The sequence below is a fragment of the Paralichthys olivaceus genome, chromosome 14, assembly GCF_024713975.1.
Source record: "Paralichthys olivaceus isolate ysfri-2021 chromosome 14, ASM2471397v2, whole genome shotgun sequence".
Lineage (NCBI taxonomy): Eukaryota > Metazoa > Chordata > Actinopteri > Pleuronectiformes > Paralichthyidae > Paralichthys > Paralichthys olivaceus.
Window position 1 is genome coordinate 7054328 of NC_091106.1, and position 15165 is coordinate 7069492.

At 40.5% G+C, this 15165-nt stretch overlaps 2 protein-coding genes across 2 annotated transcripts; one reads left to right on the forward strand and one right to left on the reverse strand.

Annotated features, from left to right (window-relative positions):
- The first annotated feature begins 1029 nt into the window (after positions 1-1029).
- On the forward strand, positions 1030-8615 carry pdlim1 (PDZ and LIM domain 1 (elfin)). Its single transcript, XM_020097293.2, has 7 exons — positions 1030-1390; positions 3284-3435; positions 3942-4026; positions 5099-5301; positions 6369-6517; positions 6667-6784; positions 7959-8615. Exons 1-7 carry the CDS (start codon positions 1298-1300, stop codon positions 8143-8145), a joined length of 987 nt encoding a protein of 328 aa, XP_019952852.1. The 5' UTR covers positions 1030-1297; the 3' UTR covers positions 8146-8615.
- neurog3 (neurogenin 3) lies at positions 7962-10177 on the reverse strand. Its single transcript, XM_069539179.1, has 2 exons — positions 10037-10177; positions 7962-9557 (listed from the first exon to the last, which is right to left on the reverse strand). Exon 2 carries the CDS (start codon positions 9554-9556, stop codon positions 8939-8941), a length of 618 nt encoding a protein of 205 aa, XP_069395280.1. The 5' UTR covers position 9557; positions 10037-10177; the 3' UTR covers positions 7962-8938.
- Between the last annotated feature and the right edge of the window lie 4988 nt (positions 10178-15165).

Here is a 15165-nt window from a genome sequence, read left to right on the forward strand (position 1 = left end):
GCCACAAGACTTTCTGTTCCTTGATTTTAACCAGATTTATATCACAGCCAAAATTAACACGTTCATGCAGTTTGAAATGACTGTCAACAATTCTACGATAATGAGATTGGAGTTGTATTTCAAATAAGTAATGTCCCGCATGTGTCCTGATATGAAACGAATGGGTGATAACATATGGGGTAAAGATGTTTGTGAAAGTGACTTTTCAGAAATTGTACTCTCAATTTAAAGGTTAAAGTCTGGCTCCATACTTTTCCATAAAAATAAAAAAACTATCAAAGTAATAAATCTGTCTCTTAATACTTTACGAGGATCCTATCTGGTCTGCGGCCTTCAGCCCTACCCCCTGCCCTTTAAAATCAGCACACAGGCAAGTTATAGATGATTTACTTTGTTAAACAGCAGATAACTGTTATTTTTTTTATCATACATTACTCACACAGGAGAAATAATATATATAGGTTTAAAAAATACACTTGTCTATTTTTGTACGTTTATATATATTATGTTCTTTTGGAGGGGCGCTATTTTCAGGTATATCTGCAGATGAATACACATTTCGTGTACTAATATATATGTACAGTGACCATGTTTAAAATGTTGCGGTAACATGTGATCGTGCAATGATGTAGCTAATTGATAATAGTAATTATAATTATACACTTTTTATAACCAATCTTTGTTAACACAGTTACAGGTTGCTTTACGATTAAAAATGAAGAATTGAAGTCAAACGATAGAAAACACTGATCACAATATACATGACTACACATGTTACAGATGAGAGAGGAGTAAAAACACGATTAACTTTTAAACTATTAAAAAACTCTTGTAGAGCTGTTGGGTGCAGATGAATATGGTATATTAGAGAATAAGATCTGTTTAGTGTTGCTGTTTGTTTTTTCGTGGGATTTGTTAACAATACAAATAGTTTAGTTTTTAGTTTAGAACATTTCTACCTTCTTACCTGTACGGAGGTGGTCACGTGACCCGTGCTCTCACTTCCCGTCTCACTTCCCCCTCGCACACAAACACTGTGGAGTGATGCATCCTCACAGAACACGATCTGTGCTCTCTCTGTGTTATCACTGAGGAAGTTTTAAAGCGTGTCGGACTCGAACCTGTGGGTCCTCCCTCCTCTGGAGCTCCAGCCCGGGTTCATACACACACACACACACACCGCTGCACATGTCGTTCACAGCCCGTAGAGCACCGCTGGAGTCAGACAGCTGTTAGAAGCTCCGGCTCACCTCAGTCAGCTCCGCTTCAACTACAGACACGAGCCAGAGTCAGAGTGATGCCTGTCCGGGTGGTGATGCAGGGTCCCGGGCCCTGGGGGTTCAGGCTGGTCGGGGGAAAGGACTTCGAGCAGCCGCTGGCCATTTCCCGGGTAAGTGGGTCCCACTGTTGGTTAGCTGCTGCTTTGTTGAAGTGTGCCCACACCTGAGGCTCCTGGTCCCGAGCAAACTTTCTCCTCTGCCGGGTTCACTGGGAGCAGCAGTTAGCTTAAGTTAAGAGCCGCCGTTACTGCACGGTGGAGCTAACCTGGTGTCATTCTAATGGAGCTAACGTTAGCTGCTGTACCCTCGGCATCTAATTACTGGCGTTAATGACCTGCCCAGTGTAACCTTCTGTGTGAACCTCCTTTACATTACATTACACGAGACCAGGTAATGAACTACGTGAGTTCATGTTGGTGAATTGTGTTTTATTAGCTTTTAGCGTTAAACAATAGTCTGATTATGTCATGGCTGCACTTTTACATGCACTTTGAGTCATAACTTCAGATTAAAAGCACGCCCTTTATTTTGACATCCTTTGTGTTGTTAAACTCCTGTGCCTCCTGTGTTCTTCATTCTGTCGCTTCACTCCAGCATCACTGCAGGTCTTACCCACAGGTCTTACCCACAGCTCTTACACAGTGACAGTCCTGTGTGCAGCCTCTTTACACTGAAGGGGAGGCTGCTGTTGTTATAGTGGCTGGGTCAGTCCACCCAAAGCCATGAGGAATTCCAGGACTTTTCCAGGGTCTTATCTCTGCTCGTCTTCGACAGAGAGGCTGCTCTCTGAGACACAGGCTGAACACACCTCTGCCACAGTGTTGACTGTAAACAAAGGAGTCTCAGGAGTCAGGTTGGGGCAGCGGTGGGTTCTGGTTAGACGAGAAGCTTCAAGAAAGAACGTGTGGAAATGGGCTGAATGTGACTCAAATTCAGAATTGCGTCTCTTGTCTTTAAAAACTTAACTCTGTGAGTTATGTAATGCTCCCCAGTAGTTTGTCTGTCAGAACTAAATGGTAAGCACATCCTTGAAGCCTTTGACCCAACTCCTGACTGCAAGGACAAGGAAGAAGGTTTATCATTTGCCTTGTTAATTAGAGGGGCAGATTATATAAGATTATTCTTCTTTCTGCTCCTTTTCATTCGAGATTTGAGATTTTGTGTTTGTATTTAAGTAGTTTTTTGATTGATGAATGAAATTAACGTGTATATATGAGAAAGCAAGGAGTATCCTGGCAGATAAAATCCCATCCTCTCTTCAGCCAGTTTCAGCTTTGAGCACCGGATTCCCTCTGGCAACTCGGAGTGTGTTTAAAACGTCCTTTATTCCAAGTGCCATAAGAATTCCTAACTCCACAAAGTGACATCCAGTCCACAGAAAGACTCTTTATGTGCAATACAGCCCTGTGTGTACATGTCAATTTTACTAATTGCCTGTCATTGATTCTATGTTGTTTTATGTTATCACTCTTGTCATTTTTGCTTGTTTGTTTTTCTGCTCTCATGTAGTTGCTTCTTGATTGGTGAGCCAAAAACAAGTTCTATTGTATTTATTCTATTTCAAAAGAGTATGAAAACATATATAACTAGAATGGCACTCACTAGAGTATACTCCACTGCTAAGGCCAAATAGCCAAATTCAAATACACTCATAGAAATCCGTTCCCTGAATATCCCTGTTCTTCAATTATTCTATGGGAAGTGTGTGAAAAATATAGCTCCATTTCACAAGTTAAAGAAAGAAAGAACAATTCCCGGATCGGCTCTAAAATTGAATGAGTCAGTTGAAAGAGCTCCCTCAGTTCATGCTCCACCCCCCACAACATTTCATAAATATTAGTTTGGTCATTTTTGCTGAACCCTGCTAGAAATGCTGATGAATAACTTTGCCTCTGAATGTGTCTCAGAAGTTCAATCTAAGAAAACAAAACAAAACATTACCTTAAGTTCACATGCAGCACCCATTTGGTGATTTAGTATTAACCCTGTCTCCTGTGTTGTAGGTCACCCCTGGGAGTAAAGCAGCACAGGCCAACCTGTCTATCGGAGACATCATCTTGGCTATCGATGGCGAGCACACGGAGAGCATGACTCACTTGGAGGCTCAGAACAAGATCAAGGGGTGCATAGAGGAAATGGTGCTCTCCATAGACAGGTAGGATGTAGCAACATGCACTAGTGTGGTGAGCATAGCCGTGGGCCTGAAAAACCTGAGTAATATGAGACAGCTCAGCCACAATCAGGGTGTTCAAAGAGAGTGGCGTGATGTTTATTCATGCTCTTGCAAGGGCGAGTCTGCCTTTTGTTAAACTTAAATGGTGAGTATGAGAAGCCTGTGTGTGGTAAGCTCTGCTGAACTGCTGTGTCAGGTCAGCATTACATCACATCTTAGTGGTGGCAGATCAAGCAGCAGAGAAGTTCTAAAAATGGATATGACAGGCAGGTTGTAGAAGAAGAAGTATTAAGAAAGAATCTTTTGGATGAGGAAGCCAAGCAAAGGTAAAAGAGATGTTGGATTCAAAGACACAAATGCATCATCATGTTCATTTGCAGCAACAAAGGAAATAACCCACAAGTAGAAAATAATTCCAGCAAGTTACATTCAAACTTAACACAATTATAGCATCTTTCAAGTCTTGTTCTTCTTCCTGTGTTCCTCAGGTCAGAAACTAAACTGTGGTCGCCACTTTCATCCGAGGAGGGGAAGGCGCATCCATACAAGATGAATCTTGCCTCAGAGCAGCGGGTGTGTATCAACATTAAACCTGGATGTAGAGCTTTTAAAATGACTCCCCCAACTCTGTCATTTAGATTAAAACTGGAACCATTCACTTTTACAGGTAGACATATAGTTTCTGGAAGACTGCACATTCCTTTCCCACCACGCCCGCAAGGCCTTCTGGGTTTTTTTTTTTTACAATGCCAATGATGAAGTCATTGTTTACTTCCCAACAGGAGGTTTCCTAGGAGATGGTAGTTTATCAGCCAAGGTCTGACGCAAGCCTCAGTTCCTGCCTGCTGAGTGGAAAGTTGAGGTCAAGCATGAATTCATGTAGGAAACGTTGTGACGTCGCCTAGTGTGTGTGTTTCACAAGTCACAGATTGCATATTTTTCTCGCATACACACAATAACACATGTTTCAAGTGCTTGGATGGAGTCTGTCACTTTGATGCCACTTTTTTTTGACATTTTTAAACCACTGTATTGTTTCTTCTTCTGTGTTCACTTGCTTAAAGAGACTCTGGGGTATTCTGTAATTTAGATGTCAGACACTTGAAGCATGAGCTATATTTGGAGATTTTCCATGTTTCCACTGTGAAGCATGAGCTAGATTTGTTGGTATTTATGTGCCCACTTTGGTGGCATACCAGTGTCGTGACGTGTTTGTCTTTAAAAGACCATTAACTGGTTAGCTACAATTAAAGCCTGTCGTCATATATTATCCAGATTAATGATGCAGGACTTTGTGTGAAATTAGGAGCAGCAGTCTGAGAAGAAAGTAAAACTGGTTTGACATCTTCAGTTGAATATTTCCAAAGTTTCACCATTGTTGAGTTTTCTGCTGAAACAAGTGATGGTTGCGTGTTTACAAATGTTCAGTGATATTCGTAGACTGCATGTTGGTACATGTGTAAGATCCAGAGCTCATCTGAAGTGTCAAAAGTTAAAACAACCATCACTTCAAGTTTGCTCTGCGTGTGTGATGCATGGTTCAGTTATTTCATGAATATCAAATACCGCACTGATACTCAACACTTTTTTACTTAATACTCACAAGAAGCTTCAACAGAACATTTTTATATTTTCATTTGGACAGGAGGTGAAACACATAGGCGCGACCCACAACAGGAGTGCGCTGCCGTTCGCTGGTTTTGGTTCTAAAGTTGTCACCAACCAGTACAACAGCCCGTCTGGGCTTTACTCTTCAGAGAACATCGAGAACTTCAACTCTGCTGTGGATGAAGTGAAGACCATGACTACAGCCACTGAGCCCACTGAGTCCAAAAAGCCTGACGACAAGTAAGAAAAACCTGAAATTACATCACACAAGTCCAGTCCAAGTGAAGACATGGTGGAGATTAAGGCAAGACAGACCCCAAAGTGAATATTTGACAAGGTTGTAAAGGTCTTTGATTGGGTTGAGGCTTATCAGTCTAGACTGAATGTCTTTGCATGCTATTGTCTCAAGGTACAACTTAGTGTCAGAATTATTCCTGATGCATCTCCAGTTTATATTTCCATGATTTATATATTTATAAATCGATATTGAGTTTGCTATTTTGAATCAGATGTATTGGTACCTAGTTATATATCTCAGTTTACTACTTTATTGTTCCAGTAGGGGGAATTCATCCTGTGATGCACATACATTAGAACAATCACATAACACAACAGTAAAATCAATGAAAGAATAAATAAGATCAACCAGAATAGCACTCACATACCTCCGCCAAGGCCCAACAGTCCACTTATGAAGATTCAGATTTTTATTTGGATCTGCACCAATATCAATCTTCACTATCTTTGAGTTCTTCCCTGACTCATACCACATCATTCCACTAAGTGTCATGTTACTCCATCCAGTAGTTTTTGCCTAAATCTGCTAACTATCAGACAAACTGAACAAAAACATAACCGTCTTAGCAAAGAAATTCATTTTTGAAAAAGGTTGGCTCCTAAATACCGGAATAAGTTCATTGTAGTGGATTTATTTATTAGATAACTAAGCAAAAATGGAGTTTATAAGAATTTGGCTAGCTTTCAAATGGCTAGGTGATTTATAACAAGGCTTTACAAATCATCAGTAAAGTGGATATGATGGCCGAGGATGAAGAGGTATTCAAGAGTCCACTCAGCTGCAGTCAAATGAAATGAATGCAGCCTGTAAGACCAGGAGAAGACAACACAATAATAAAGTGTGTCATGAGATTAGGAAAAACAAAACGGTATTTTGTCACAGCTTTGCTCAGGTTTTTTCATCATCATGACAAAACGAGATGTCAAGTCTTCATCTCTTTAGAATGTCTTTACATTTGTGCGTCCTGGGAACCTACAGACATACTGAAATAAGCTCACTTGTTCTGCAGAGCTCCTTCAGAACCGTCAAAGACGAGCACTAGGCCGCCTGTGGCAGCAGATTCAGAGGTCTACAAGATGCTACAGGAGAACCAAGAGTCTGATGAACCTCCTCGGCAGTCCGCTTCATTCATGGTGCTTCAGGAGATTCTCGAGACAGGTACCACTCCTGTGTATTATTTACAGCTTCCATAAACTGTCACTTTAAATCAGAGAACAGATTTCTTGCTTAAAATGACAAAGTACGAGTGAAAGAGACGGTTTTTTCGTAAACACAAGACAGATTTTCAACCTGTGTGATGTTTGTAGGTGACTCTGATAAACCATCAGGGTTCAGGAGTGTGAAAGCACCGAGGACGAAGATCGGCTCGTCCTTGGGGAACACAGAGAAGTTGCCCGTCTGTGACAAATGTGGATCCGGGATTGTGTAAGTATTTTATGATTCCTCAGTACTGTTTTACTGTTGGTGTGTTTTATTTGCTGTACGCGAAGGAACAAGATGAGTCATTTATGGCTCCATCAGGATCCAGATCTGTGTTCACTTCTTCCTTCATTAGATTTAGTTATTTTTGATTAGGTTGTTTATCTTGCTTTGTGTTTTCGGAAAACATTGTCACTAAAATGTTGTGATGCAACACAAAGGGCCCCAGAGGGTTGTTGTTTGTGGAGTTTGTCTCCTCCCTGTGGCTGAATATTGTAACAACCACTAAAAGATCCTCAACCCACAGCGGTTTTTCTGTTGTTGTCTTTATTTTCACCAACTCCATTTTTTATTTGAGTGGACTTTTCCTCTTTAGATTCCATACACTTTCATTTTGACATACATGTTTTCGTAACAAACAGTGTAATGAATCACTTTGCTCGTGTGCCGTCGAGTTAAAAAACTATACTGAATTCCAGGTATCGTTTTATTTTTGTGGTATTTAATGTCCACTGCTGACACTACAAAATATAACACATTTTTTACAGGTACTGCAGCACTGTCTTTAGATTTTCTTTGAATCATTCCTGGCTTCTTAAATGTTCGTTTCAGTTTCTGGGATTTCAGTGTGCAGCATAGACTGTATGGTGTGCACACAGCACTGGGAAGGGGTGGTGACCTATGCTTATTAGGAAACACTAGTAAACACTTTCAATTTACAAAGAAATGGCCTTCATCAATATCAGAACACAGATGTGACCGATTGTGCAATCCAGGAACATGTCATGAATCTGAAGTAGAGTTTTCTAAGTAAATTTCAGTAACTTCTTAAGAAGCTTAGAGGAGATCAGAAGACACTGAGCTGACTCATCTTTTCTTGTAAAGAAGTTATGGTTGAACGAGAACAAATCTCTGCAGTCAGGTTCATCAATCTTTCAGAGGAGTGAACATGTTGTTGCAACATGTTCATGTCCCAGCTTTTAAAAAGACATGTTCAACAATCCATCATAATTGTAATGCTGAGGTGCTCAAGTAGATTTAGCCATGGAGTACAGCTCCTAACCTTTCAACAGTGCACCTATGACAAACAGAAATGTGTGTGTTTACCGAATTTAACATGATGTTTATATCTACTTCTGAAATGTGTGTATTTAACATGATGTTTATATCTATGTTTCAGGGGGTTGGTGGTGAAGCTGAGGGACAAGTTCCGTCACCCCGAGTGCTACACCTGCACAGACTGCAACATCAACCTAAAACAGAAGGGACATTTCTTTGTGGAGGACCAGATTTATTGTGAGATGCATGCACGGGAGCGAGTGACTCCGCCTGAGGGTTACGACGTGGTCACAGTGTTCCCCAAGTAGAGCGCTTGCTGAACTCGGCCTCAGACTGCACACCACTGTAGGACACACAACATAATCCAAGACATTCCAGTATTTAGCTCACGCTACTCCTCTCAGACGTAAAACTGTCTTCTCTCGCATTCTGCTACAGTACAGTCACTGGTGGGCAGGACAGTCAGAATCTACATGTTTGAAAATGTTGATTTGCACATTAACTTTGGCTTCTACAAAAGAAACAATAATGAATACAATGAAAAAATCTCATTTCTCGCTCCCTAAAACATTCTATTGGAATGAGTCGCAGTGTTGTGGACATGTTTGTCTTTGTACACGTTCTTTTCAACCATAGAAACAATGAAAGATCAAATTATTTTTCACCCCAAGAGACTTTTTCTACACTTTTATTAAATAAATAAAACCACTTTTATGCAGAAAAATATCTGAAACATACATCAGGATTATCATTGCCAAATAAATATTTTTAGCTTCAACCACTTCTCTTGTCTTCCTACATCACTGATTGTGAAAATGGTCTTTTTGTGATAATAAGTTTAAGAAGAGGGCAACATGGTCATTTAAACACTTTCCATCCAGGAGCAGGCTCAGGGCACAGTTACAGCTGAGTGAGGAAAATCTGTTTTTACAATAACTGAACAGACTCTGATTGTGAAGTTGATTCAAATAATAAAGCACCTGTAGATGGAGACATGCTGGTTTGAATGGTTGGTTTCTGGACAAATGGAGAAGAGAGCCACTGTCCATATGTCACTCATGTTTTATCCAGTTACTGATCCCTACAAGGAATTATAAAGTATCAATAGTGCAAAGTGTTTCTCAGATAATTTCCCCCACATACTGAAGTGAAATAAACGTTTTCTCGTCTTGCAAAGATTCCACAGTTCATCTCATTGACTGATGTGTGAGAGCTTGGGTCAAACTCATCCAAGCCCGTGTAACCAGAGTCTGAGGACAGGATGCTGGACGGGCTCCGGAGCTCCGACACCACCGGCAGGTAATCCGCAGTGTGTCCGTGCTGGTCCGCCATGCGCAGGGTCTCAGTCAGGGCCCAGATGTAGTTGTGCGCAAACCGCAGAGTCTCGATCTTGGTCAGCTTGGCGTCGTCGGGCAGCGCCGGTAAGATGCCCCTCAGCGCGTCCAGAGCCGAGTTGAGGTTGTGCATGCGGTGACGCTCCCTGTCGTTGGCCTTCACCCTGCGCCTGCCCCGTTGTCCACACCGTCTGATCCTGAGCTGCGGGTGTTTCGAGGACGCTGCTCCTCCGAAGACCGACGGTAGTTTCTGAAGAAAAGAGGCTTCTGCGGCGTCACCAGCTTCTTCTGCGGGGCTGCGGAGAGCCGGAGAAGACCTGCTGCGCGCCTCTGATTCTCTGGATGTGCGTATATCACCGGCTGCGCACCGAACAGTAGGAGACATTCTGCACAATTAAAAAAAGATTGTTCATTTTATGTTTATTGAATGTCCCAGTGAGATAGAATATCTATCCTGGTCAAGATGAGCAGCAGTATATTAGATGAAATATCAAATGAGGCCGCATTAAAGCTGCAGTTCAAAACCACAGATAGAAAAGCTTGATTTAGCAGTTTGACAAACGTCTGCAATAAAAACAACGTTTTTAATGTTAAAGCTCTGTGCCTTTCGTTATTTAAGCTTCACAGTCAAACAAAACATATTTCCACATTTTCTCCTCAAGCCTCTGACGTGTTAACAAATCTGCCACGTGTGCTGAGAGGATTTCATTAATTTCCAGTGGAAGTTTTCATCTCTGTAAGTGATGAGAGACAGAGGGGGGCAGAGTAAACCTGGAACTGCACTATCATCTCGAAAATCCAGCTGGAAAAGTTCAAATAGACGAAAAAAAATCAATCTGAAGCTGGATCTAGTGTTTGCACTTACTTGTGTGCTCAGACAGGTGAAGCCTGGATACAGAGGCAGCCAGTCGTCCTTGTTAATCCTCTCCTGTCGCTGGAGGCAGCTGACAGTGAGGGATGGATGCGCATCCCTGTCACTTTATATGGCCTTTATCTTATCTCTCTGCCGGCGGAGTCCTGAATCAACAGCGCCTGTCAAGTGGCCAATCAGCTTCCAGGGTGCGCGTCCTGCGCCCTCTCCTCCTCTCTCTCCCTCTCTGCTCACTATATGTCTTTGTGTGTTCCTTCATTTTCATTGAAATACATTTAGCTCCATAGATTATTAATATGATTTTTTAATTTATATTTTTGGATCTATTTTTCCTGTAGGAATATAATGTCAAACAAAAATCTCGAGAAATTTGAAGCCTGTGTTGTAAGATATTGAAAGCAATATTTTAAAATCTGGCAGCAGGAGGATTTTATTCAGTTATTATCAGGACTATTCCCACTCACCTTGTAAAAAGCTCAGGAGCCAATACTAAGAATACGTTACTCCTGTACTCCTGTAGAGAAACAAAACAAGTTCTTTATACATATAGAAATGATCCATTCAAACAGATTGTAGATGATGCTGCTCCAGCTCCACTGGAAGCTGAAGAGTCTGAGTCTCTGTTGTGTCATAAAGCAAAATATTATAATTTTTTTATATAAAAATATTTTTAAGCAAAAGGTGGTAGTTTGCATTCGCAGATGTTATCAGATCTCTATCGTTGATGGGTAATTGGCACATTTTACGCACTCAGAATATTGGCACATGTCGTGCATGGCACACAGGGATTATGGCAATTAAGAGGACTGACTCCTGAAATCACGTCCAAGTGCAAAACATCAGCGAAACAATGCGTAAATACCAGTATTTCTACATTTATAATCAAATAGTTTTACATTTAGGTTTGCAGTGGCGTATTTTGATTGTGCGCATATCGTTGCTGGTTTGGCATTAAAGAAATTTAAACTTTTGTAGCAGTTTCATATTTTAGAGTTGCAGAAAGAAAGTCTCGTGTCTGTTTTAGGGAATAAAATCCAATTTATATCAAACAAAAAGTTAGTTTTTAATGCCACGTGTATTTGGACAAATGTTTGCTCGCTGCGTTAGGGCGCAAAGCTTCGCTATTTGGACCAAGGCTATTACGCATGGGGCCACACAACAAAGGGGATTTGACAGCGTGAAACACGTTGTGTGGACTGATAGTACAAAGGGTCTCGTTGTGTGTGACAACAATTAAAGCTCGATTTCTCCGTTAATGTGAGCCTACATCTGTGCGTCACGACATGTCCAAAAACATGTCCATAATTGGCACAACTCAGTTGCGCACAACAATTGAATCATTTAACTTTAGTTAGGAGGTTAAAGAATAATAAAAATCTTTCAGCAACATGCAGACACGTGTGAGCTGTGGTGAGGGGAAGAGGGGGAGTGACACAGGGCTCGAACATGGTTTACATTTGCCAACAAAGGATCACAAAAAGCTCTCCTTAACTTTCTGTCTAAATATGTGTTTTGGGAACAATCTGATAACCATATGCTTTCAATAAACTGGACAAATACACCAGTGAGATAGGAGATGGTGCCTCGCTGTTATAAAAGGCAGGAGAATTCTAAAGTAAACTAAATATGACCACTTCACAAATAACCATTGATGCCAAATCCATACTGGGATATCGTGGACAGGTGTGGGTTTGAAGTTGCCAGTGTCTCTCCTTGGTTTTTTATCAGCGTGCTGTAGTGTCCTGCTTGTTATGCAAAGTGTAGGCAAACACACGCGGCCCAGTTGCTGTGGAAATCGCAGATATCGGAGCAGACTTGGTACGAAAAGTGATTTAACAATATTTAACAATAAACTGAGTAAGCTCCAGAGAGCAGGTGATACCTGCCCGCCTCTCCTGATTAATACTTCCTCTACCACTTCACTTTACAGTCCCCTTTGCTTATTTATTAAACGAAATCTATTTATTATTATTTTAGCAAACACAAGTACCAGGTGGGGCTTTATTTTCGCCTTCAGCTTTTTGTTTGAAGGACGTTTTGAGGGGGCAATCAAAGTCCAACAACTCGCTGACCAGATTGTTGTCATCCCAAACTCGCAGCGCAGCCTTTCAATGCGCCCCCCTCCTCTTGTTCCTTCTGGCAAAGAGCTGCCGGGGGAGGAGAGAAAAAAGAAAAAGGAAACTTCTTCAAGAAAAGAAAAACATCTTAAAACATTTAATTGCATCCCGGATGCCATATGTACACCTCTTGTGAAACCCCTCAACAATGTGACTGGCTTTTAGAAAGTATGGAGTGCGCCTTTGGAGACGTGTGCGCTTTTGGAGAGGTGCGCGCGTCGTGACCAGAATGACCCCGAGCACACTTATAACAAGAAGTAATTCACTTTTAATGTGCTTTGGAGCTTCCTTTCACGGGCATCGCATTGTAGCTCTCACCTCAGCTTTTGAACACAGTGTACACCAATTACAGTGGAATAGCTGTCCTCTGGAGACAGTTTGTCTTTTTGTAAAGATTGAAGATTTGAAGCACGAATGGCTGCAAGTCGCCCCCTTTCACCCCCCTGAACTAAGACACAATGTTTTTCTTTCTTCTGATCGCTTGTTTACAATGATGAACTTTGCTCTCATTAGTAGCTTTTAGTGGATAAAAAAGAACACATGTACCGTTTCTATGAATGGATGAAGATCTGAGATGAAATGCAACATTAAGCTCATGTTCATCCATAAAAACATATGTTTGATGAAAACTTCTTTGTGATGAGACTTTTCAGTTTAGAGGTTCACATCCTGCAGATCTGGACACAACTGTTTTTAAATCTAGAGAAAAATAGTCCCTGATAAGCAATATCTTATTTCATTTTTCAATGTGATGACATGACGTCTACAAAAACAACCCACGCCAGCTAAGAATAACTTCAAGGGTCTTTTTTTATTCATTATTTCTTTATTAATTTGAAACTTTCTTTAACACGCAGACAATCCCTCAAAACAATAGAGGAAAATGAGAGGTGAAAAACCCAGATGACAAATATGATCGTGATACACAAGTTTTCTCCCTTGAATCAAAGTGTAGTTCAGTGACCTGAGCAGTCAGAGGTCAGGAGTTCATAAGGAGTTCATGTTCACTCCACTCAAGTTGTTTCACTCAGGGTTTAGAAGAAAGATTGAATGTTGGAGTCCTTGCTGGTTCCAGTCGAGCATCATGTGTTTCTTTGCTTTGTTGATATTATAACAACCTTGTTTCACAGATATAGGCTCTAGTGTTCTGTCCCGTCCTCTATCAAAGAGTATTGGTGCAATGTCCAACCACCTTTAAATTACCTCCACAGTTAGGATGTGCACCTCCTTCCAGTGGTGCTGTAGTTTCCTACAATCCTAAAACATGTGGGTAGTTGACCCTGAACATACCACGACAGGTCTTTTTCAGAGCAGGGGTTGTTAATTTACATTACATGTAAATTATAAATCTAATGTGAGTTGTTTCAGCCTTTAAAATATCGGAGATCTTATCACATTCCCCGAGGTTGTATTTGAGAATAAATATTATTATTTACAAGTGCAAAGTTTCTGTAAGTTCGCTTTGATTTAATGTGATCACCTCTTTTTTCTGGAATAACAGAATGAGTTTCTATAGGAAGAAGTCAATACAATACCAGGCATCACTGAGCTGTCTGCAGTCTCCTCAGCCAACTCTTATTCTCCAGAATGAATAAGTTAGTTTCTATCACCAACCCCCATATCTTTGAAAATAAATATCATATCTTTATCCAGAAGTTGTGGAGACATGAAACATAACTGTGTGGCATCACAGTGGTGAAACTTCTGGAATTACTTTGAGTAACTTTGTCTTTGAATAGTGGAGTCTATCAAATTGCTTCATTAATTACCTGAACATGCATGTATGTACTCCAGGCTGTTATCCCAGATGTTCTCTGACTGATGCTGACAGGTCTTTTAGATTTAGAGAGTTAATTGTGAAATCAATACAATGAGTTGTGTTGGAAGGCAGCTCTCTCTGAATAGTGATGGCCTCTGTATCACAGCCACAAGCAAGTGTAATTATCCTAATTGTAAAAGAGAACAAATAAGGTTTAGGATTTTGTTAATTCTTCGAACATGCATATAAATCTCAGTGATGAGAAGTTGTAAACATGCCACACAAACTATTAAGGGACATTTAGAGATGATCAGACATGAGCAGCATCATAAATACAGTTGTATCCATCATCCTCAACAATCTGAGAACTCTGACTTTTTTATTTAAAAAAACTTTGGTCCATCAATATTATCATTATTTAACAAACTTCTTTGTTGGTTTGTCTATAACATATTTCTGCCTCTTATGGTTAAACTTTCGCAGTCATTTAAAGAAGAAAAACAGATTTCCCTTAATGAAAGTGAATCTTTCTCAGGTAGAAATAATAAGAATCATTTGTTGTTGGAGTCACACTTGCAGTGCCGCTTCTCAGCCGCTCTGAGGCGCTGTTTTCATTTCTAAAACGAAATCAACATTTCACGACATTACAAAAGCAACACCGAGTGATGCCTTCGTGTGCGGTCGGAAATTAGGAAACCCTAAGTAGAATAAAGGTGAACAATGCAATTCAGTCTTAAATTTTAGTGAGTCACAGAATCAACAACATTTTCAATACTCAGAACATAAAGAAACACGACTGTCGTGTTCAGTTGTTTTTCACACTAGTACTCAGTAGTAGACTATTTAATACAGTCAAGAGTATTCTCTGGTTACACACATTAAACAGACAAACCTCACACATGTAATTCATCAACATGATGGTTACAACATAATATGAACTAATATAATCAGAATCCTGGTTCTTTCTCTGAGCATGTGTGGGACTTAGTTACAGGGCTGGGACAGTTTGTTATTCTGGTTTCACAATTTCATTCTCCTAGCCAAAATATGTAAGTAGATTAGTAATCAAACGATTTATAAATTCTAGATTAAATTCATTTGTGTGATTTCCAGTTAAAACCATGTATCCTCAACACTGATACACCAAAAGGTTTTGTTTCCTGGACTTTCAATTGAACAATTTCACTACAATGGAAACAGGTCTGTGTTTCTTAGCTCAAACCTTCTTAGCTTTCTTAGCTCCGAAC